At 29.3% G+C, this 23,059-nt stretch overlaps 4 protein-coding genes across 5 annotated transcripts; 1 reads left to right on the forward strand and 3 right to left on the reverse strand.

Annotated features, from left to right (window-relative positions):
* Positions 1-1,826: 1,826 nt before the first annotated feature.
* LOC104647441 (uncharacterized) lies at positions 1,827-2,773 on the reverse strand. The gene is made up of 2 exons (XM_010322850.1): positions 2,380-2,773; positions 1,827-2,317 (listed from the first exon to the last, which is right to left on the reverse strand). The coding sequence occupies exons 1-2, from the start codon at positions 2,771-2,773 to the stop codon at positions 1,827-1,829; spliced, it is 885 nt and encodes a 294-aa protein (XP_010321152.1).
* Positions 2,774-6,924: 4,151 nt separating this feature from the next.
* On the forward strand, positions 6,925-8,303 carry LOC138348447 (uncharacterized). The gene is made up of 2 exons (XM_069297636.1): positions 6,925-6,948; positions 7,860-8,303. The coding sequence occupies exons 1-2, from the start codon at positions 6,925-6,927 to the stop codon at positions 8,301-8,303; spliced, it is 468 nt and encodes a 155-aa protein (XP_069153737.1).
* A 3,901-nt stretch (positions 8,304-12,204) lies between these two features.
* Positions 12,205-15,177, reverse strand: LOC101248971 (probable inactive poly [ADP-ribose] polymerase SRO2). Of its 2 annotated transcripts, XM_010322266.4 has the most exons (6): positions 15,067-15,177; positions 14,791-14,906; positions 14,356-14,712; positions 13,408-13,646; positions 12,578-12,711; positions 12,205-12,470 (listed from the first exon to the last, which is right to left on the reverse strand). In XM_010322266.4, the coding sequence occupies exons 2-6, from the start codon at positions 14,904-14,906 to the stop codon at positions 12,369-12,371; spliced, it is 948 nt and encodes a 315-aa protein (XP_010320568.1). In that variant the 5' UTR covers positions 15,067-15,177; the 3' UTR covers positions 12,205-12,368. The 2 variants fall into 2 exon arrangements, with proteins under 2 accessions (XP_010320568.1, XP_004238657.1); XM_004238609.5 differs by lacking the exon at positions 15,067-15,177 and having other exon boundaries at positions 14,791-15,001.
* A 1,626-nt stretch (positions 15,178-16,803) lies between these two features.
* On the reverse strand, positions 16,804-18,660 carry LOC101249263 (probable inactive poly [ADP-ribose] polymerase SRO2). Its single transcript, XM_019214078.3, has 6 exons — positions 18,506-18,660; positions 18,051-18,407; positions 17,725-17,969; positions 17,395-17,531; positions 17,191-17,296; positions 16,804-17,034 (listed from the first exon to the last, which is right to left on the reverse strand). Exons 1-5 carry the CDS (start codon positions 18,622-18,624, stop codon positions 17,192-17,194), a joined length of 963 nt encoding a protein of 320 aa, XP_019069623.1. The 5' UTR covers positions 18,625-18,660; the 3' UTR covers positions 16,804-17,034; position 17,191.
* Between the last annotated feature and the right edge of the window lie 4,399 nt (positions 18,661-23,059).

Raw genomic sequence — 23,059 nt, forward strand, 5'->3', positions numbered from 1 at the left:
CAAGACACCATGTATGGTTGTTTGCAAGTGCCTGAAGTTCTTGTTGCATGGCAAGTACCCACTCTGGATGACATGTAGCCTCAGCATAAGATGTAGGCTCTTTGATGGAAGAGTAAGCACATATGGAGTGATAATGAGGGATAGCAATATTGGCATAGGACATATAAGTAGACAAAGGATACTGACAAGAGGAACTAGACACATTGTGTGAAGGAAGAGGAGCATGAACAAAATCTTGGAGCCAAGATGGAGGTTTGACTACCCTACTAGAGTGTCTAGAAGGCTGAGTAGTAATAGGTTCTGCAATAGGGGTTAAAACTGGGCAATTGAAATCATCAACAACATCAGTATGAACAACAGCTTCATTTGGAAATAAAGAAGAAGAAGAATTTGTAACTGTAAATGAAAGATATTTTCATGGAAAGTAACATCTCGACTAACAAAGAAATGTTTGTGAGAAAGACTGTACAAAACATAGCCCTTTTGTGTGCTAGAATAGCCTAGATGAACAGCCTGTTCAGCTCTAGGACCAAACTTATCCCTACAGTCTCTAGTTATAGTTGCATAACAAAGACACCCCAAGACTCTCAAATGTTGAACATTGGGCCTTTTATCAAAGAACACTTCAAAAGGACTCTTGCCATGTAAGACTGTGGAAGGAATCCTATTGATAAGATATACTGCAGTTTGAACACAGAATCCCCGAAACTTCAGAGGTATATGACCTTGAAAATGAAGTGCTCTAGCAACCTCTAGGATTTGCCTATGTCGCCTCTCAACTACCCCATTTTGTTGAGGTGTATGAACACATGAACTTTGATGCATTATACCAGCAGCTTTAAAAATTTCTCTACAATGTGCATTAAAGAATTCAGTACCATTGTCACTTCTAAACACCTTGACAGATGCATTAAACTGGGACTTGATCAGATGCAAAAAATCTTGGATAACAGTACTCACTTCACTTTTCAAGTGTAATAGAAACAACCAAGTCATTCTACTACAATCATCAACTAGTGTCAGAAAAAATCTTTTACCATCATGTGTAGGTAATCTGTAAGGACCCCAAACATCTCCATGAATAAGATCAAAAGGATTATTTGTCCTACTTACACTTCTTTGAAAAGGAAGTCTAGTCTGTTTTGCCAAAGGACATACAGGACAAGATGACAGTACAGTGTTTTTAGAATCAACCAAAGACATTTGTTCAAGTATTCTGCTTGGAACATGACCAAGCCTTCTATGCCAAAGCTCATGATCAGCTTGAGTTCCTATTGAGGCTGCAGAAGTAACACATGTCTTCTCTTTATGATCCCAGAAATACAGCCCTCCTTCTATTTTACCAGTCCCCCTCACCTTCCCAGTATGAAGATCTTGCAGTAGACAGAAGTCAGGATAGAAAACCATACAACACTGCAACTCCTTTGTCATCTTGGGAACTGACAACAGGTTTAGTTTAAAATCAGGAACATGTAGGACATTTTGAATGACTCCTTGTGGCAATCGACATTGTCCTATATGAGAAATGTTAACTTTACTGCCATTTGGCAAATGAACACTTTGACCTTGTTGTTCATAATCTCCATGTAACATTCCTAAGTTAGGAGTCATATGGTTTGTGGCACCTGTATCTACTATCCATCTGTCATGTTCACTACTAACATGAAAAGAATTAATATTACCTGCAGAGTGAGCAGCTATCCCATTTGTCCTTGACCTCCTTGAATATATTGTGGAGAATAACCAGTATATCCATGTCCATTTTCATTATAACCATAAGGAGATTGAGGCATTCTATTCCCATTATAACCATATGGATTCCAAGTCTAAGAAATACCAAAATGCTGATCATAATTGTCCTTGATGTGAGATGAATCCTCACCCATAGAAGAACTATTTGCTGCAATACCTTCTTTCTTCTTACCTCTGTAATTTGGTGGATATCCAATGAGTCTATAACAGTTTGCCTTGATATGACCCTTAATTTTGCAAAATTCACACTTCTCATTCCAGTGTTCATTATGTGATTTCTTATAGCTTTGTGATGGCCCTCCAGCACTCCATAAAGCAGTGATATCATTACCTCCAGTAATCGATTGAGACATAGTGTTTATGCTAGATCCTTTCTGACATTCATCCTCAATAACAAGAGCATAGGCTTGATTCAAAGAAGGCTCAGAAGATTTCATGAGAATCTGCCTCCTAGCTTGATCATAAGAATCATTTAAACCTCCTACAAACTGTAGTAACCGTTGCTGTTGAAGATGTGCCACATACTCCTTACCTCTAACACAACCACAATCAGGAGAAGGAACTACTGCATCAAACTCAAACATAGTTCTTTCAGCTTTGTAAAATACTCAGAGACAGTGCTTGTACCTTGATTAATTGAATTGATCTCCTTATGCAACTGATAGATCCTCATTCTATTGACTTTATCAAACCTTTCTTTCAAGTCTTCCCATACTAAAAAAGCATTCGAAGCATATACAATTCCACTAAGAAGTGAAGGTGTGACTGTATTCATGATCCATGAAAGAACCAGTGCATTGCAAGTCTCCCAGTTTTCATGATGTTCTTCACGTACTGAATCCTTCTTGCAAGCACCTGTAATGAAGCCTAACTTCCTCTTTGCCTGTAATGCTATTGTCATTGACCTTTTCCATATGTCATAATTTTCAGATCCTTTCAGCTGAACAGAAATGAGAACAGCTCTAGGAGTGTCTGATGGATGTACATACAAGGGATGATTATGATCAATTCGTTCCGCCATTGATGGGGGATTCAATACAGCAAACAGAATACAGAAGAAGAACAGAGAAAGAGAAGAAAAACGAGTGAGAGAGGCTTAACAGATCCCCTGCTCTGATACCATGTTGAGAAAGCTTGCAACCTTCTTCAATGGAGGTTGCAGCTATGGAGAATCGAGAAAGAAGGAGAAGAAATAGAAGCAAAACTGCAGAATGTGTTTTCTATATTTTCATATTCTATATCCTTTACATTGTGCAACTACTTGTATATATACAGATTACAAAGCATTTATTCTACACTATAACTAACATCTAACTTCCTAACTAACTTCCTAACTAATTTTCTGACACATTTAACTAACTAACAAAATGACTAACAACCTTCATCTTCACATTAACATTTCTAAAAGAGGGTGTGTGAAGATATCAAAAGTAAAATGGATTGAATGAGTTATTAAGCAATTTGTATTAAAAACAATACTAATGACAATAATAACTTTGCAAACCCTGGACCAAACTTTCAACACCAAGTCGCAAACTAATTCACAACCTTGACTCGGAACTGAAAACTCAACATCCAACCCTTACTACGGACACGACTTGGGACTTGAGGTCGAAACTCTTGACCACAAACTACGACCCGACTCTTGATTTTAATCCGAAGCCAACTGTGACCCAACTTTCTCTCTCATTTCCTAACCTGATTCCTTATCTCGATTTGGGACTCAACTCCTGACCCTGGCTTAGGACCCCAGACCACACCCTAACCACAATCTTAGCCCTGACCTGGCTCCCAAGACATGACCCATTTGGGACCCAACTCCCAACCCTTACTCGGGACGTGACTATTGACCCCGACTTGAGACATAACTCTAGCTCCCGTCCCAGGATTTGAATCCTAAACCTGATTAGGGACTTGACTCTTAACCCTAAGTTGGGACTTGTCTCTTGACCCCTACCTGGTTCATATTGACCTAGGGGTCAACTCCGAATCTCTATCTAGAATTCGACTCCCGACCCTTTCTTCAACCCAAGACCCGACTCCCGACTATAAGTCAAACTTCAAACTTGATCAACCCTGATTTAGGGTCAAGGTTAGGTCATGGCTCAACGTCAAAGGTCTCTAATCTCAAGCCCAGATCAAGGTTAAAGTTAGGTTCTGAGTTGGCATTGGGTTGTGGTCGTGTTCGTGGTTGTGGTTGTTACTAGGGTTGGTTTTCGAGTCTATGGCTAGGGTTACGGTATGGTCAGGGTTCAGGTCATGTCTTGGGACGATGTTGGGGTGAAGTCAGATCTCGAGTTGTGGTTGGTATAGGGTATAGTTGGTGTTAACGGTGGAGGGTCTGGGTCTGTTATCGTAGTATTGGTGTAGATTAATACCTAAATGCTCTTGAGACAATATTTTCTTCTTACTAACCAAACATCACAAAATAAATAAGACAAAAAAAACATTTTCTTCGTGAAAAACATTTTCCTTCCTACCAAACTTAATATATATATATATATATATATATATTATTAGTAGTAGTAGTATTAAATTGTGGCTATTATGTAACTAACTAATATCACAGAAAATAAATTATATATTCTCACTACTCTTTTTTCTTTGAAAAATATCCAATTGCAAAGTTAAGTGTTTTAGCCAATTCATGTGAATGTAATCAAATTTCTTAATTGATTAATTTTGAAAATAAAAAAATATTTCAGCTGAAACTCTAGAAAATGGGAAGTAATTTTTCTTCACTCTCTCCATTTTCAAGTCTGTTCAATATCCATTAACTCTCTCCTTATAAATTATTAATCAGTATATAAAAGTCATCTAAAAATATAATTAATAAAAATTTTTTACTATAAACAAAAGTTCAATACCTTTGAAGACTTATTATTACCTAGTGCAGTAGTGCCAAATCCAAAGGCTGCTGAAACTTCAATAGTTTTTGGCTCATAGATAGTCAATTAAATTAGGTAAACAATAACATCATTACTCTTTTGATCAAAGAAGCAATAACAAGCATAGCTATTAACACAAGTTTTCACCGCGAATCAATAAAATATTTATGTTATAAAACATGATTTTTTTTTTTGTTTTATTTTTCACCAAATCCATTCTTTAAGAAAATGCATGATGACAAATAAATTTACATCCTAATTTTTCAATATGAAGATATTACCATATGTTTTTTTCAATATGATCTATTCAATCGAAATAGCTATGAAAACAACTCAGTCACATTTTTTAATGGGAAATTTAGTGGGAAAATAGTAATTTTTTGGTAGTGAGAAAAATGGATTTAAGCTAAGTTACCTATTTGTATAGATTGGTTTTGTGTTACTTCACTTGGTATTTGGTATTAATTTATATTAATTTTAATAAAATTTAAATTTTCCATAGAAAATCTCACATTAAAAATAAAATATTTTTTAATAAAAATAATATCCTACATCTAAAAGCTATAACATATCATTCATTCTATCATTATATATCATATTAAAAAAATGGTGGATGGTACTGGGCCTAAAAGAGTGATTTTTTGCTACTCTAGTCAAATATAATGGCCACTGAACCCCAAGTTTGACATTGACTTATTGACCAGTCAGAAAATGGGTATTTACTGATAAAATATTTATAAACACTTTGCCATTATGGACCGTTGAATCTCTTCCAATTATTTAAATAATTTTTTTTTTATTCTAGATACATTTTAAAAAATTTAATCAATTTTAGTCTTGAAACGAAGAAAATAATATTGAGATTATTATTTTCAAATAAAATTGTATAATAAGCGATTAGATATAATTAGTCTATTTTAAATTTCTAACGTCAAATAAAAGAAATAAAAAATTAAGTGGAATACTTAGGTTACCGGCTCCATGTTATAAAATATTCTCAAACTTATTCTTTTATTCATTGTCCCCTAATTAATAATCTCTTGCTAACTAAGAAACACACCATTAATTTTGTCATTTATAGAAATGTTAGAAAACAAATAAACGAACATATCCAATAATCCAAAACTAATTAGAACGCCACAATTATGATGGTGGTTACATTGATTTTTCAAACAATGACCTCCTTGAAAGCTACTTTGGATTCTATTTTCATTATTAGTAGATGCTTAAGCCATAATAATGTTTAGCCTCGTTAATTTTTTTTTATTATGCTTTGATTATTAATTATTATTATTATTTGTTCATTTTCTTATGAAGTTAATGTTAAATACAACAATGCCATTATTCTCTTTATGGTGGGGGTGTTCACTAAAGTGGAAACTGTTGCAAAGAGAGAATTCTTTGAAATTTTAATATTCAATCTTATTAAAAAATAATACTTGAAGTAATAATAGTTATAAGTCATTTATAATAGTAGCTTAATAATGTGTTGAGCTGAAAGGACTATTCTACCCTTCTATGTTATATTTATCTTGAAAAATGTTCAAAACTATTACTCCCAAACAACACACAAATATACGTATTCGCCGAGTAATAAAGAAGGGTGTCTGAAATATATTCGAATTTTAATTGAAGTTGTTATAATAATTTTAAACTTTGAAAATGACCTTTTACCATCTTGCACTATTTAAAAGTATATTTTAAACGTATATATGTGACCTCCTATCTAGAGTTATGATGATAATTAACAAGATAATACAATTGAGTTAAATTAGGTATATAGCATATTATGTAGTCATATTCTCAAGTTATGGCATAAGATTTTGATTTTCATTCTATAACATTTAATATATCAACTTATAGCATTTATTTAAATTAAAATATTGTTAATATTTATTCTGTAAAATTAGGACGGAAAAAAAAATGATTAATTAAAATTGGATAATTTCCGTGAATGTAGTTAATGTTTTTTAACTGATAACAAAATGTGCACCTTTTAAGGGATTTTAAAATATATTAATTATAGATATGCATCTTAATTATCTCAATCCGTTTTTAATGATAATTAGTTTTGATTTTTTATCCTTAAAAAATTGTATTCTGTTATCTTCTTTCCATAAACTTGTATCATCCCCCCCCCCCCCCCCCAGAAATTTAACTATATTCATATATTCGAATTCTGTCATATTTTATCGTTCTTTTTTTTGGAAAAACAATTAAAATTGAAGGTTGAAAAAGTTTAGATTTGATTTGATAGAGAAATTTGTGTCAATTTTAATTAAACATGGTGGCAAATGAAATTCATCAGGTTAGTTTTTTCTAATATTTTATTAATGTGTCGTATTTTTTTTCCCATGTTATATTGCATATGTTCAATTGATATATATTTTTTTGTGATACATTTATTCAGTGTTTCCACTAATAAATATTTTCTAATATTAAATGTATTTTCATGTGTAATTAAAACGAAGAATGATGTTAAATGTGATTACTGGTTAAAATTAAAAAGTTTACAGTTTTTGATCAATTTGCAAATTTTTTGTTTTTGAAACAGTAGAACAATATCTGAATTTTGTATTAATAATGTATACGTTTTGTATTTTAATGTATATAAATAGTGTATGAACAATATATATGAAAGTCAATTTTTATAGTTGTACGTAGCTGCTATTGATTTGTAATATATATATATATATATATATGACTTCTGTATAAATTTTGAATTAATTGTATATTTTTTTTTATTAAATTGGATAAATTGAGTATGAAAGTGTATAAATTGTGTATGATTTGTGTATTAATTTTGTATAAAATGGTATTAAGTGTGTAATAAACAATGTATTAATTGTGTATTAAATTACAATAGTGTATAAACAGTGTAGTAATTGTGTATGAAGTGTGTATTATTTTTGTACAAAGTGTATGAAGTGTGTGTTAAACAGTGACTTGTATATAAATTGTGTATGAAGTGTGTATTAATTATGTATGAATAAATTTATAATTTTATTATGGGATGCACTAAATGTAATTTTAATTCAGAGGTGGATTCACAAGCATAATGAGGAGGCTGATAAGACTACATCTAATCTGACAAAAAAATGTGATATTTATCTACAGAAAAGTATTACTTTGTCGTGCAATATGAGGGTATGTGTTTCACTGTATTGTATTTTTAATTCATACTAATCTGCAGCATGTATAAATTATTTTTTTTCACAGGTGATACCTTCAACTGTTGATCTGCATGCTGTAGCTGAAGGAGCAAAGAAATACATAGTAAATTTGAAAACAAGGATGTGTAGTTGCGGAAGATTTCAACATTATGAGATACCGTGTGGTCATGCAATTGCTGTTCTTCAGTACAAGAAGTTACATGAAGCAGATTTCTGTTCTGCTTTTTATAGTCTCAAGAATTTCAAAGATGCTTATGTCATTCCTGTCGAGCCTATCCCGTGCGAGAGTACATGGGATATACCAAGTTATATTTCAGATCCTAAATTGATGTCGCCTGGTCCAAAAAGAGCAGCAGAAAGACCCAAACTTGAACGGTGGAAGGGGTTCGCAGATGTGAAATTCAAGAGGACAAAAAACACATGCAATAGATGCCATCAGGTTGGACACAATAGGAAGACTTGTTCAAATTATCCTGTACAAAAACAATGATGTCGTACTGTTAAATCTGTGTTTTTGAGGATTTACATTGTTATAAAATATTTTTTATTGAATAATATTACTTTTCATACAAATGTCATACATTGTATATACAACTGTTCATATATTAACAAATTTTAACAATAATAATTCATATAATCATATAACATTTATTCAGTTATTGCATTCATAATGGAGACTACATACAAGATTTATACATTTATATAAATTCAATACTTGTATATAAGAAAATAATGTATGTTTATGTTATACATATTAAATTATAATATGTTATAATTCATACAGTTTTCATACATTATTCATACCTGTAATATACATACAAACAGAAACAAATTGTATGTATATTACTGGTATGAATAATGTATGCAAGAAGGTGATACACATTTATTAATGTATAATTGTATGATATAATTCATACATTTTTCATACATTATTTATACCAGTAATATAATTAATATCTGTTTCTGTTTGTATTTGAAAGTGTATAGTATTCATGCAAAACAAATTTATGGAATAATTTAACATTACTATGTACTATATATCAAATTTTAATATGACATTCATAATTCATATAATTTTCATAAATGATTCATACAGTGTTCATATATGTTAAAGTGAGACACATTTAGTAATAACCAGTAATAATTTATATAAAACCATCAGTAGTCATAATAAAAAATTGAGAAAATACATAAATTGTTCATAAGTTAAAAAAAAAACAATTCATTCAAAAAAATGTACATTGTGCCATGAAGATTTCTACTTCCTGATACGGAATTTTGGAGTAGGATAATTGGTGGTGTCCATAATTTGTTCTTTATGAGTTCGAGGTCCACCCTTCTTGCTAGCAACTGTGCTTGTAACTTCACTTTCACTGATTGCGCCTTCATCATTCTTTGATTTTCCATAATTCCAAAGTAATGTAGCATATCTTTGACGATGATATTTTGAATCAATATCAATATGTGATATATCAAAAACACCATTGCTCATGTATTCGGCGAATAGAGATGTGTATAAACCACAATCACTGTATATAAATTGAAAAAAAAATTGTATAAAAAAACTTGATACAAAAAAATTTATACACAATTCATACACATTTTATATATACAGTGAATCATACACAATTCATACAGTGAATCATACATAAAAAATACATGTTTCAGCAATTGATATTGTAATGTGAAGAAATCTGTAATTTCATACAGTGAATCATACACAATTTATACATTATTTATATACACAAAAATTATGTATTAACTATTTTATACCAAAGTAACGGAAAATATAAATAAGAGAACATAAGAAAGTTTTAAAAAATTAACTTTTACTAACCTTTGAACTTTTTTTTGGGTTTAACTGTTTCTTCTTCTTCTTGTAAATTGAGGCTCTTAGTTTTTTGGATTTTGATTTTATCAACTCTTCTACGAAACCAGATTCAGAATCTGATGAGTCCTCGATTTCTTTTCCTTTCCTCTTCTTTCCTCTTTCTTTCGTCCTTTTCTCAGATTCATCTACTTTTTTCTTTTCTTTCCCTTTTCCCTTCTTCTCGTTTTCCTTTGGATGTTTTTTTTTTCTATTTTTGATTTCCCTGATCTAGATTTAACTTTAACGGATGAAGGTTGAGATTGTGTTTGTGATAAAATTTCGAAAGATGGAGCATGAAAATCGTCTGAGCTTGCTTCATCATTCAATCTTCTATTTTTTTCGGTGTTTCATTGCCTCTTTTCGACATTGTACGGTTTGTTTAGCGCAAGAGTTGAAGATTAGAGTGCTAAAAATGAAGATTTGAATGCAAATATTTGAGAATTCGTGAAGAAGACTGTTAAGAGAGAAGCGATTTTGAGCGAAATTTTGGTGAAAATAAAAATTTAGGCGTGCGAAATTTGGTGAATAATTTTGATAGACGTGCAAAGGTAATGATTTTGAAAGGATTTGGGGAAGAACAAAAATTTGGGGAATATAATTTTTTTTTTTTAGATAACATTTTACATTTTTAAAAATAAAACTGTAAGTGTTTTAGATATTGATAAAATCCCTATTTTGTAGTTATCTTAAAAAAGGTAACTATATAATATTTAATTTAAATTACATTAATTAAGAGTTTTGTTTAAAAAAAGTAACTTAAAATAATAAATTTAATTAACTACATTGGCTTAAATAAGGTAATTGAATAATAAATGTAATTATTTAAATAAGTTAATCATTATTTTAAAAAATTAATCAGAATAATATTTTTTTTTTATATGCTATAACTTGATAATAATATGCTATAAGTAGTTTATTATTAAAAAGTTTGTTTATAACTTGATATTTAACATCTTAAATGTGTGTGTAGTGTTATTTTTATTATTAATTATTAATATAACCTATCGATCTCCTATCTAGAGGTTTACGAACACACTTTTTTTTTCTTTTCTTATTAAGCTTGTAATTTCCTCTTTTTGAATATTACTAACGAACCATAAATCAATTTAATAATTAAACATACAACAATTAAATTAAAAAAAATATCTCTCACATGTAAATCTGTCACTTGTTCACATGTTAAGAAATAAGCAAAATACATTGTACACAAACTAATAAGCCAATCCATGAGATTTAGTTTCAGATGAGAAATGTTCAGTTGTCTATAATTTCTATATATAATTGCTCATGAGCTAGCATCTATGCACACATATGTACTTGTTATTCTGTCTGCTTTATATATATATATATATATATACACACAAAATCATGTATACAAGTAACTATAGATTCTATTTAATCAATCTTCAATAATGGTAAAAACTTATCTATACCGGGTATTTACATCAAATTAGTACAGCTTATCATGAGTAATTTAATGAAGTAATATACATATTAATTAATCAAAATTGTTAATGTTTATGCATTTTAATATTAAAATTAAAATATTAAGTGCATTCTACTCCCCTTGTTTGGATTAAGGCCCAATTAGCTTCAAGGGCCCATTCATTATCTATTACAAAAGAAAAAAATAGGAAAATATCTAAGGAAAAATTACATAAATTAGTACATTTTAATAAATAATTACTGATTTTAGCAATACTTTTTATTTATTACCATTTATAACAATGCCATGTCAAATCTACAATATGAATTAAAAGTGAATTATGTATGCAATATATATGAATTATAATTGTTTTTTGAAATATATTATGTTTGTTTGGTAAAAATTTGACATATTGTATTATAAGTGTATTAAAATGTGCGATAAATGTATTATCCATTATTAAAATTTGTATTATATATGAATAATAAATTGTTATTTGTAATATGTATTAAACTTGTATTAAAAATGAATTAAAAGTGATCAAGTGAAAAAAATATATTATTGCTATAAATGGTAAATATTTTTTTATTTTAGTATATTTATGTAAGTTTCCCAATATCTAATTACACTAATATTCCTACCACATTTATAAATTCTCCATATAGTTTGAAATAATCACATACCGTCTTACTATTTAATAAATTCATATCAATTTTTCGAATCAAATACACCTCGATACATATGTTATTTCTATCAGATATACTTTGATATACAAATGTATAGGGACAACGGCGAGGAAGATAGGAGGAATTGGAGCAAGCGAGGAGGAAGGTGAGCGAGCAAAAGTTTTGAATCCCAAATACATGATAATCATATTCGATACATGTATTCAAAATATTAGATACATTTCAAATACATAGGGAGAGAAGTGAGCAAAATAGGAGAGAGGCGAAGAAGAGAGTCATATACATTTGAATTTACTTAAAAACTGAAATAAATTATGCCTATTTTTAATTTAACCGCATGTAGCATAGATACATGTATGACAAAATATGACACAAATTGTAATTTCAAAATTTATGAAAAGACACATAATTAGATTCTTAAATAATGATATTTATGTTGTTTGCCATAATCAATTAACTTGCTCAACTAAATACTCTATAGACTATAGTTATCACAGAGTTTACAATATTACAATAGTAATAGTTAAATAAAAAAAAATAAGGAAAATACAGAGTCAGACCCCTTGCTCTACCTTAATGTTTGGATACAATATCATGACAACTCTTAAGTAGTGATGTATCTCCAGCTATTTGCCTCAACTTCTGAACAAATATCATTTTTGAGATCTTGTTTTTCTATAAATTATAGAATTCATATAATCAGTAATCAAATACTTGTTATACTTTACAGTAATAAATTTTATAATCACAATTTTTTTTAAAAAAACAATAAAAATATGTACCTGAAAATCTTCATATTTCTTTGTGATCAAAACCATTCTTGAAGGATGTAAAAAATTGGAAAGCACACGCAATAGATTTGAAAATTTTATACGTGGTGTAGGCTTCAATGGAATCTTGATTTTCAAAGAGGTACCTAGAAAAATAGGAAACTCTGTACGTTAAAAATAATTATATTTATTTTCGAATATATAAGTTGTTGTCCTAAATTATTTGTTTATTTACAAAATCAAAATAAAATAAATTAAAATTTTCATGTTTTATCGTTACAATTGATTCTTTTTTGATAGTGTAAACACGTTTGTGATGTTCCAAAAAAGCTTTATAAGAATAAATTAGCAAGCTATCCTTCTTATCAATGATTTCTTAAGGAACATGTAAAAGAGAAAATATATAATTTTGTATATGTTCGCTTTTACTTGTCTACTATTTCAAAATAGATTCTTAACTTTAACACAACAAGGAAAGGAAAGACAATTATTTATTTTCATGTTTTATCTTTGACATTAGTTGCTTATTTTCAAAAAAGAATTCAAGACCTAGAACTAAACATCGATTCATAAGGGATAGTATAATATTATAGTCACATCAACAATAATTTTCTCAATAGATTCAAATTTCAATGTGACAAGTAAAAGTTAAAACAATAAAGATATATTTTATATATATCATATTATATCGATTTTATTCTTTTTTTAGAAGATAAAAGAATATAAAAATAAATTGAAAAAATAATATCTAAAAATGAATGGTAATAGAAATAAATAGCTTAAATGTCTACATCAGCATAATAATTTTAAAATAACCAAATTATGCATCTTAAATTGCTTACCTAATGATAATGGACCCTTGAAACTCACTAGAAAATTTGGTAAAATATGAGAATTCATATTAGAAGGCCAAATAATGTATGTTTTAGGAGCCAAATAATTGTCAACTCCGGAGTCAAAATCTTGACAAGTTGGTTGAAATTGTTTGGATGAAGCCTCAATTACTTCTGTATTTCCTAATATTACTCTGCAAAGTAACATATGTCTTAATCCATTCTCATCTTCCACTGCCGAAAATACCCTTCAATCCAACAAAAAAGTCAAAGAAATTAATTAATTAATCTCAAACATTTGAAGTAATCAAATGTCTAATTCGATACTTAAGAGTTAACAATGACTTGTCCAGGACTCTTGATATATTTGTTTCATTTTATATACATCAAATATATCATATCACTGTTGTTGAAAATAGTTTAAATATATACATCGTTATATTTTAGTTTAAAATATACCATTTTTATTATAACTTATCATATATACACTTCAAGCTTAAAATCACACAATTCAATTAAATATACCATTTTTTAAAAACCACTAGTTTAACCCCATTTATTTTATCATCATTTTCTTCTCTAGAAATTACATTTGAATTTCTTCGATAAGTCTGTCAAAAAATATAAAATTAGCTAAATTTGATATTTAACATGAATTTTCTAGTGAACTTAAAAAGGAATTGTAAATAGTATTGGCATATTTGAAGCGAAAGCAAAATGGCATACTAAAATTAAAAGTATAACACTAATTATTTAAGATATGTAAAGGGACGTTTGACTTTTCCCAATTTATATATTATGTGGCGGTGTGTGATCTGTTGTTATGTTCAAGAAATATGACACATGTTAATTTTGACAGATATTATGACAATAATGTCGTTACATATATAATTAATTTTCAAAAATAGAAAGATGAAACAAAGAAACAATAAGTTACTAAAATGATTAATTTCTTACCCATCGATATTTGCAGGATAAAGATGGACACCATTGCCAAAACAATCCCCATAATTAGGTTCCATAATTGTTGAAAATCCATGTGAAATAATATTACAAATTTCATCTTTGGAAGAACCAAACCAAGCATATTTAATATTAGCATCTCCACTACATTTTTTCCGCATTGCTTCGGAATAAATACGAAAACTTTCTGACCTCGCTTGCCCTAATATAGTGGAACATGAATTTTTATGTACAGCCACAACTTCAATTTCATTTCCCAATTGTCCCATTCCACTAAGAAAACCTGCCTTAATCAAATCATGATCTTGGTCACCTTCTTCCAGTTTCATTACTTCATTGCTCTTCAACGACCTAAATCAGTACTAACAAATGTAACATACGTGAAAAATAACTTGAAAAAGAAACTAAAATTCTGAATTCACTTCTGACCTGAAATGATAATTTGTCCTTGGACTAGGAGACTCGACTTCGGAATCAGAAGAGAACAACATTTCATGGTTCTCTATTGTCATGGAAACTTGATCATCATTTCCAAGTTGATCCATCTTTAAGAGCAAGCAATATGATATTATAAGAGTGAATTTATATTAATAGTTGGAGAGACTTAGGCTATAAGAATGTGTTATGAAATGGACATATATTATGACTTATGAGACATGAGAAAATAAAATAAAAACAAGGTGAGAAGAGGGAGAAATATCTAACCTCGTGAAATATCTAACTTAAGATTTCGTCAACATTAATTTTATTATTTGTGTACAATGAATAACACTGCTCTTCTTTTAATCACAAATTTTAGATTTTTGTATAGTAAATATAAAATTATATTAGATATTCTATATTTATCAAATTAATTTAAAGATATCAAACGCCAAAAAAGAAAAAAAAGGACAACAAAAGAGTGGAAGAGAGGAATGGGGCGTGGCCGTTCTCAAACCAGTTAATTTGTAGTTGAGGTCTTCATGATTTGATTTTAGACCATTTCAAATTACATTTCTACCCTTTGTTTCATAGATAATTTTTTTTTGAGTCATTTAATTTTGTGATGTGATGTATTGATATTTATATTTGTTTTTTTGTAGCAAAGGCTAGTAATCAACCACGCAATTCCATATTTAATGGAACTGTTAGGAAATGAATCTAAAAGGAAAATGTCTTTATTGACTAAGAAAAATGTCGATATTATATTTTAAATATTAATATAAAAAAATGATAAAAGTCTTCCTCCAAAAAGTTAATACGTTATAATAAATCATAAAAATGATTCGAGTATGATAATTATTTACTATTATAAGATGTTAATTTTTAAAATCTATAAGAAAAACACAATGCATTTTCTTTTAGATAGGGTGACCAAAAATAGAAAATCTATTCTATCTTTTTTTAAAAAAAAATAACATATGTCAGGATAAAAATGGTTTTTTGAATTTTAAATATGGCTGTTTAAGGAAGTGAAAAATCAATTTAATTCAAATTTAGTTGCGGCGTGGCCGTTCTCTAACCGGTTAATTTGCAGGTGAGGTCTTCGATGATTTGATTTTGACTAATTCAATTACATTTTTACCCCTGTTTTTCATATTTTTTGTGTGTGTTGTATTGATATTTCATATTTTTATTTACGTCAAAAATTTTAATAGCAACGAGGAGTCAATTTTACACCTTGTTATTCCATTCTCTATTTTCTCTTTTCCCAACCACTGTTTTTTTAAAAAAATATTTTTAGTTGAGTCAATATCTAAATTATTTTTATTTTCACGAGTCAAATAAAAATGAGATGTAACACATGCTTAGATATATACGGCTAAAAAATATGACGGTAAGAGTATATACAACTTTAAAGTATAATATAGAGTATGGATACTATTTTTTAAAGTTAGGAGTATATTTTACTTTTTTTTTTTTAGTTTAAAAAACCTAATTAGATTTATATATGACAGTCTATCAAAGTTCAGCGGACATTTAATCTTTCTCATACATTTTTTTTGACTTGTTCAATTCAACACCTAATTTGAGTTTTAAAAAGGTCATAGTTGATAGAATGTTATACGTGGATAGACGATAGTTGATATTCTAGGAATCGTTCCTGGTCACTCTAGTGAAAAAATGAGAATTCATCTTGACAAAAATATGTATTAATATTATTAGGGAGAAAGGCTCAATATATGCTATTGAACTTTCAGAAAATACTTATTCATAATATTATTACCTTATCAAAATGGTCTTTGGTCAAGTTAAGGATCGAAAAGGATGACTTTTTTGTTCCTTTTATAACATTTAACGTGGCCTCCCAACATTTTTGTTCCTTTTATGAACCTTCGTCAAAATTCAACATGTAATTTATTTTTGTTTATTTCATACAAATTTTATTATCGAGTAAATTGCATTAAGAAACTAGCTAGATGTTAAATATTTTTAAGCAATAAAAATATGAGCTAATGTATGTTCTCAAATAAGTCACATCACAATTCAATATTAAATAATATTATTCGTTTAATACAATTGGTACATCACTTAAATACTATACAACTTCATAAATAAAAAACTTGTTGTAGTCGAAAAACAAAGGGAAAATTTTCTTTTCACACTTTGATAAACTCCGTCATCATCATATCGCTAGCAACTTAATCACCTTCGTTCTCACGGAATTTACAAGCTCTTTTCTCTGATTCACAACTAAACATTATATAAATCATCAAATTAGAAAAGCAATCGAACGTACAATATCTCGAAAAAATAAAAATAAGAAAAATTATTTAAATGGTTGTTTAAAGGCCCATTAATTAAATGCACCAAGTTGTTTATAAATAATATATAGGTAGGAAGCTGTACCTTAAATAGTAGTATTTGGATACAATTTCATGACAGCTCTTAACGATGTATCTCCAGCTATTCGCCTCAATTTTCGAACGAGTACTAATTTTGTGATCTTATTTTTCTATACATTAAAACATTATCACATAATTAATCACATAGAATAATAATAAATTAAAAATTTTATCACACAAAATTAGATAATTAAGAAAAAAAATTCACCTGAAAATCTTCATAGTATTTTGAGATCAAAACCATTCTCGATGGATGTAAATATTTGGAAAGCACACGCAATAAATCATGAAACTTTATACGAGAATTCGATTTTGGAGAAACCTTCTTGATTTTCGAAGAAGCACCTAAAAAATAAACAAAATAATAATATTACATTCTTGAATATTCTCATATACTAATTAAATGTGGGATCTATCATTTGATACATGATTAGTTAGAGAATTATGCAATATTTGATATCTGCATAATTTATATTCAAATCAGCCCCAAATTACTTAACATGATATAAAACAAAGTCATAAATATTGAATTGCTTACCTAATAAGTAACTTGGAGTACAGCTAAAACTTACTAGAAAATTTGGTAAAATATGAGAATTCATATAAGAAGGCCAAATAATGTATGTTTTAGGAGCCAGATAATTGTCAACCCCAGAGTCAAAATCTTGACAAGTTGGCTGAAATTGTTTGGATGAAGCCTCAATTATTTCTGTATTTCCTAATATTACTCTACAAAGTAACATATGCCTTAATCCATTCTCATCTTCCAATGCCGATAATACCCTTCAACACCAAAAAAAATACAAATTAAAACTGTGACATATATTGAAATAGAGTACTATACATATATGTATCATTGCTTACCCATGGATATTTGCAGGATAAAGATGAACACCCATACCAAAACATTCTCCTGATTTTGGTTCAGTAATTGTAGAAAATCCATGTGAAATTATGTTACAAATTTCATCTTTGGAAGAACCAAACCAAGCATATTTAATATTAGCATTTCCACCACATTTCTTCCGCATTGCTTCGGAATAAATACGAAAACTTTCTAACCTCGCTTGCCCTAATATAGTTGAACATGAATTCTTATGTATAGCCACAACTTCAACTTCCTTTCCTAATTGCCCCATTCCACTAAGAAAACCTGCCTTGATTAAATCATGTTCTTTGTTACGTTCCTCTAATTCGATCATCCCATTTTTCTTGAACGACCTGATATAATCGAATCAAAATATTATTTATAATATCGAGTATCAGATGATAATGTACAAGTGAAATTAACGAAACGAAATTTTGAATTCGCTTCTGACCTCAAGGAATCATGATATGTTGAACTAGGAGACTCGACTTGGGAATCGAAAGAGAGTAACATTTTTTCATCATCTATTGTCATGGAAACTTGATCATTATGATCTCCAAATTGATTCATCTAAAAAGTAAGTAAGACAATAGATAAATAGTTGGAGAAACTTAGGCTCTAAGAAAGTGTTATAATTCCATTTATTACAAGACTTAAAAGAAAGCCAAAAAAGGTAAGAAAAGGAGACAAAGAAGAGAGAGAAAAAGGAGAAAAATCTGACCTCAGATTTAGAAGTTTTTGTCAACTTTTGTTGTAAAGAAATAATTTATAATAAAAAGAAGTGGAGGATTTTATTTACTTTTAATACTTGTATTTCTGGAAAGAGAGGAATGTGTCTGTGTTAAGGAAGAGAAAAATCGAATTAAATTCTTAATTTCATGTTTTTAATTTTGCTAGGAGTATATTATTCGATTGTCCAATTGACTTTTCAAATTATAATTTCTCGACATTGTTCGTTTTCCGTGTTCACATGATACGAAACCTGTGAATTAATTCAATAGTTACGTGTTAGCAAGTAACTAGTACGTATAATATAGATAACTATAATTATAATTGTTTGGTTTTAAAAAGTATCAATAGAGAAAATCAGAGTTTGGGATTTCTTTAGGAGTTAGTGTCTTTTTTGAAAGGTTAGGTTTTTTTGAAGGGGTGCGATTTATCGAAAAGATTATGAATTTTTTGAAAAATTGTGATTTTTTCTAAGTGTTGCTAAGGTCTTAACGGACGTCCACGAAAAAATTCAGCTATTTAGTTTTGGGTTTTTGAGATTAAAAAAAACTTGGGATATAGCACATGAAAATCGATAAGATATATCTTTACGTGCATTGGGGCTCGTTTGAACTTTAAAATGCACCATTTTTTCCGCATGACGAACTTGAAACATTTCTAAATTCTTAACGTACTTTCATAAAAAAATATCGGCCATTTTATTTTGGAATTTTTTATTTTTAAAAAATTCATGGGCTATAGCACACGAAAATCGTTAAAATTTGCTTTTGCATATTTTGAGACTCGTTTTGAACTTGAATATACACCACTTTTTTTCATGAGACGAACTTTTTTCTTTTTTAAGGTCTTAATGGACGTCCATGAAAATTTTTGGTTATTTTGTTTCAGTATTTCCGTATAAAAAATCAATGGATTATAGCACACAAATATTAGTAAAATTTGCATTTGCCTACATTGGGGTTCGTTTGAACTTAAAAATGCACCATGTTTTCCTCCATGACGAACTGGTTCAATTTCTAATGTCTTAACAGACACCCATAAAATTTTTTAACAATTTTGTTTTGGAATACTTGAATAAAAAAAATTCATGTATTATAGCATATAAAAATTGAAAAAATATGTCTTTGCCTGCTTTGGGCTCGTTTGAACTTGAAAATGCATCATTTTTATCCCTAGGACGAACTGGTTCCATTTCTAAGGTCTTAATGAATGTCCACATAATATCTTGGCCATTTTGTTATAAATTTTTGGATTAAAAAAATTTATAGGCTATAACACACGAAAATCGAAAAAATTTTCCTTTGAATGCTTTGTGGCTCGTTTAAACTTGAAAATGCACAATTTTTCCGTATGGGGTAAACTGATTACATTTCTAAGGTCTTAAAGAACTTGATGAAAATGTACGACCATATTGTTTTAGGATTTCCAAATAAAAAAATTCATTGGATATAGCACATGAAAAATTGAAAATCAATCTTTGTCAACTTTGGGGATCGTTTGAACTTTAAAATTACACCATTTTTCGTGCGGTATGAACTGGTTCCATTTCTAAGGTGTTAAGAAACGTCCATGAAAATTTACGGTCATTTTGTTTTGGGATTTCCAAATAAAAAAATTCATGACTATAACACATGAAAAATTGTAAACTCCGCCTTTGCTTGCTTTGGGGCTCGTTTAAACTTGAAAATGCACCATTTTTAGCTGCGGGGAAAATTGGTTCCATTTCTAAGGTCTTAAAAGACGTCCATGAAAAATTTAAGTCATTTTGTTTTGGCATTTTCGGATTAAAAAAACCTATGAATTATATCACACTAAAATCGATAAATTTGTCTTTTCCTACTTTTGGGTTTGTTTGAACTTTAAAATGCCATTTCTTCCCCACGATAAATTGTTTCCATTTCTAAGTACTCAAATGATGTACATGAAAAAAATTGGCTATTTTGTTACAAGATTTCACGATCAAAATAAATTTATGGGCTATAACACACGAAAATTGGTAAAATCTACCTTTGCATGCTTTATGACTTGTTTGAAATCGATTTTTCTCTGCGGGATGAACTGGATCCATTTTTAAGGTCTCAATGTACGTCCATGAAAAATTTCAACTATTTAGTTTTGGGATTTCCAGATAAAAAAATCAATGGGTTATAAAAAATCAAAATCGGTAATTTTCTTTGCCTACGTTGAGACTCATTTTAAACTTGAAAATGCATCAATTTTTTCTGCGGGAAAAACTTTTTTTATTTCTAAGATCTTAACTGACATTCATGAAAAAATTAGGCCATTTTGTTTTGGAATTCCCGAATCAAAAAAATCATTGGCTATAGCATACGAAAATCGATAAAACATGTCTTTGCTTGTATTGGGGCTCGTTTGAACTTTAAAATGCAACATTCTCTTCCTCATAACGAACTGGTTTCATTTCTAAGGTCTTAATTGACGTCAATGAAAAATATCAATCTTGTTTTGACATTTCTGGTTTTAAAAATCATGGGCTATAGAACACAAAAATCGTTAAAATCTGCTTCTCCATGCTTTGATGCTCGTTTGAACATAAATATGCATCACTTTTCATCGCAGGATGAACTTTTTCTATTTTTAAGGTCTTAATGGACGTCCATTAAAAATTTTAGTTATTTTATTTTGAAATTTCTAGATAAAAAAGTAATAGGTTATAGCCCACGAAAATTAGTAAAATCTGTATTTTTCTACTTTTTGGAGTTCGTTTGAACTTCAAAATTCACAACTTTTTCCCGCATAACGAACTGGTTACATTTCTAATATCTAAGCGAACATCTATGAAAAATTTCAGTCATTTTGTTTGAAAATTTTCAAATAAAAAAACTCCATGGATTATAGCAAATGAAAATAAAAAAAATTGTCTTGCCTACTTGGGGGCTTGTTTGAACTTGAAAAATATTTCATTTTTCCTCGCGGGACGAACTCGTTCCATTTCTAAGGTATTAACAGACATCCATAAAAAATTTCAACAATTTTGCTTCAAGATTTTCGGATAAAAAAAATTCATAGGCTATAGCATACAAAAATTTAAAAAATCTTTCTTTGACTACTTTGTGGTTCGTTTGAACTTTGAAATGCAATTTTTCCCCGTGGGACGAACTGGTTTCATTTCTAAGTTCTCTAATGACGTCCGTGAAAACTTTCGGCCATTTTGTTTCAAGATTTCGCAATAAAAATAAATTCATGGGTTATAGCACACAAAAATTGATAAAATCTATCTTTGCATGCTTTATGACTCATTTGAACTTGATAATGCATGATTTTTCCTTGCGGGATGAACAGATTCCATTTCTAAGGTCTTAATAGACGTCCACAAAAAAATTTGGCTATTTAGTTTTGAAATTTCCGTATAAAAAAATCATGGGTTAAGGCAAATGAAGATCGGTAATTTTCTTTATCTACTTTTGGGCTCGTCTGAACGTGAAAATGCACCATTTTTTCTCGCGGAACAAACTTTTTTAATTTTGAAGCTCTTAACTGACTTTAATGAAAAAATTCGATTGTTTTGTTTTGAGATTTTTGGATTAAAATATTTATGGATTATAGCTCACGAAAATCGATAAAATATGTCTTTGACAGTATTGAGGCTTGTTTGATCTTTAAAATGCACCACTTTTCTCCGTGTTACGAACTGGTTCCATTTCTAAGGTTTTAACAGACTTCCACGAAATATATCGTTCATTTTGTTTCGAGATTTTTGGTTCGAAAAAAAACCATTGGCTATAGCACATGAAAATTGTTAAAATCTGTCTTTTCATGCTTTCTTAACTGATTCCATTTCTAATATCTTAACGGACGTCCATGAAAAACTTCTGTCATTTTATTCCGTGAATTCTGGATAAATAAAATCCACGGTCTATATAGTACATAAAAATCGATAAAAAAATGTCTTTGCCTACTTTGGGGCTCATTTGAACTTTAAATTGCACCATTTTTCCTTTCGATACAAACTGATTCCATTTCTAAAGTCTTAACAGACGTCCATGAAAAATTTTGTCCATTTATTTCGTGATTTTCGGAAAAAAAATCCACAAATTATAGCACACAAAAATTGATAAATCTACCTTTGCCTACTTTGGGGCTTGTTTGAACTTGAAAATGAACCATTTTTCTCCGCGGAACGAACTGTTTCCATTTATAAGGTTTTAACGGACGTCCATGAAAAATTTTGGCCATTTTATATAGGGATTTTTGAATATAAAAAAATTCATTGGCTATAGCACATAAAAATTGGTAAAATTTGTCTTTGCCTAAT

The sequence above is a fragment of the Solanum lycopersicum genome, chromosome 5 (genome assembly GCF_036512215.1).
Source record: "Solanum lycopersicum chromosome 5, SLM_r2.1".
NCBI classification, from domain to species: domain Eukaryota; kingdom Viridiplantae; phylum Streptophyta; class Magnoliopsida; order Solanales; family Solanaceae; genus Solanum; species Solanum lycopersicum.

What these genes read in the sequence shown, in the direction of transcription:
- LOC101249263 (XM_019214078.3), bottom strand. Translation starts at nt 18,624, where the DNA reads ATGAATCAATTTGGAGATCATAATGATCAAGTTTCCATGACAATAGAT. An exon ending in ACATATCATGATTCCTTGAG is followed by an intron (nt 18,408 to 18,505) that starts GTCAGAAGCGAA and finishes CGATTATATCAG; the next exon opens with GTCGTTCAAGAAAAATGGGA. An exon ending in TACTCCAAGTTACTTATTAG is followed by an intron (nt 17,532 to 17,724) that starts GTAAGCAATTCA and finishes TTTATTTTTTAG; the next exon opens with GTGCTTCTTCGAAAATCAAG.
- LOC138348447 (XM_069297636.1), top strand. Translation starts at nt 6,925, where the DNA reads ATGGTGGCAAATGAAATTCATCAG. An exon ending in TGGCAAATGAAATTCATCAG is followed by an intron (nt 6,949 to 7,859) that starts GTTAGTTTTTTC and finishes TTTTTTTCACAG; the next exon opens with GTGATACCTTCAACTGTTGA.
- LOC104647441 (XM_010322850.1), bottom strand. Translation starts at nt 2,773, where the DNA reads ATGGCGGAACGAATTGATCATAATCATCCCTTGTATGTACATCCATCA. An exon ending in GATCAATTCAATTAATCAAG is followed by an intron (nt 2,318 to 2,379) that starts GTACAAGCACTG and finishes AGTTTGATGCAG; the next exon opens with TAGTTCCTTCTCCTGATTGT.
- LOC101248971 (XM_010322266.4), bottom strand. Translation starts at nt 14,906, where the DNA reads ATGGATCAACTTGGAAATGATGATCAAGTTTCCATGACAATAGAGAAC. An exon ending in TATCCTGCAAATATCGATGG is followed by an intron (nt 13,647 to 14,355) that starts GTAAGAAATTAA and finishes GTTGGATTGAAG; the next exon opens with GGTATTTTCGGCAGTGGAAG. An exon ending in AGAAATATGAAGATTTTCAG is followed by an intron (nt 12,471 to 12,577) that starts GTACATATTTTT and finishes TATAATTTATAG; the next exon opens with AAAAACAAGATCTCAAAAAT.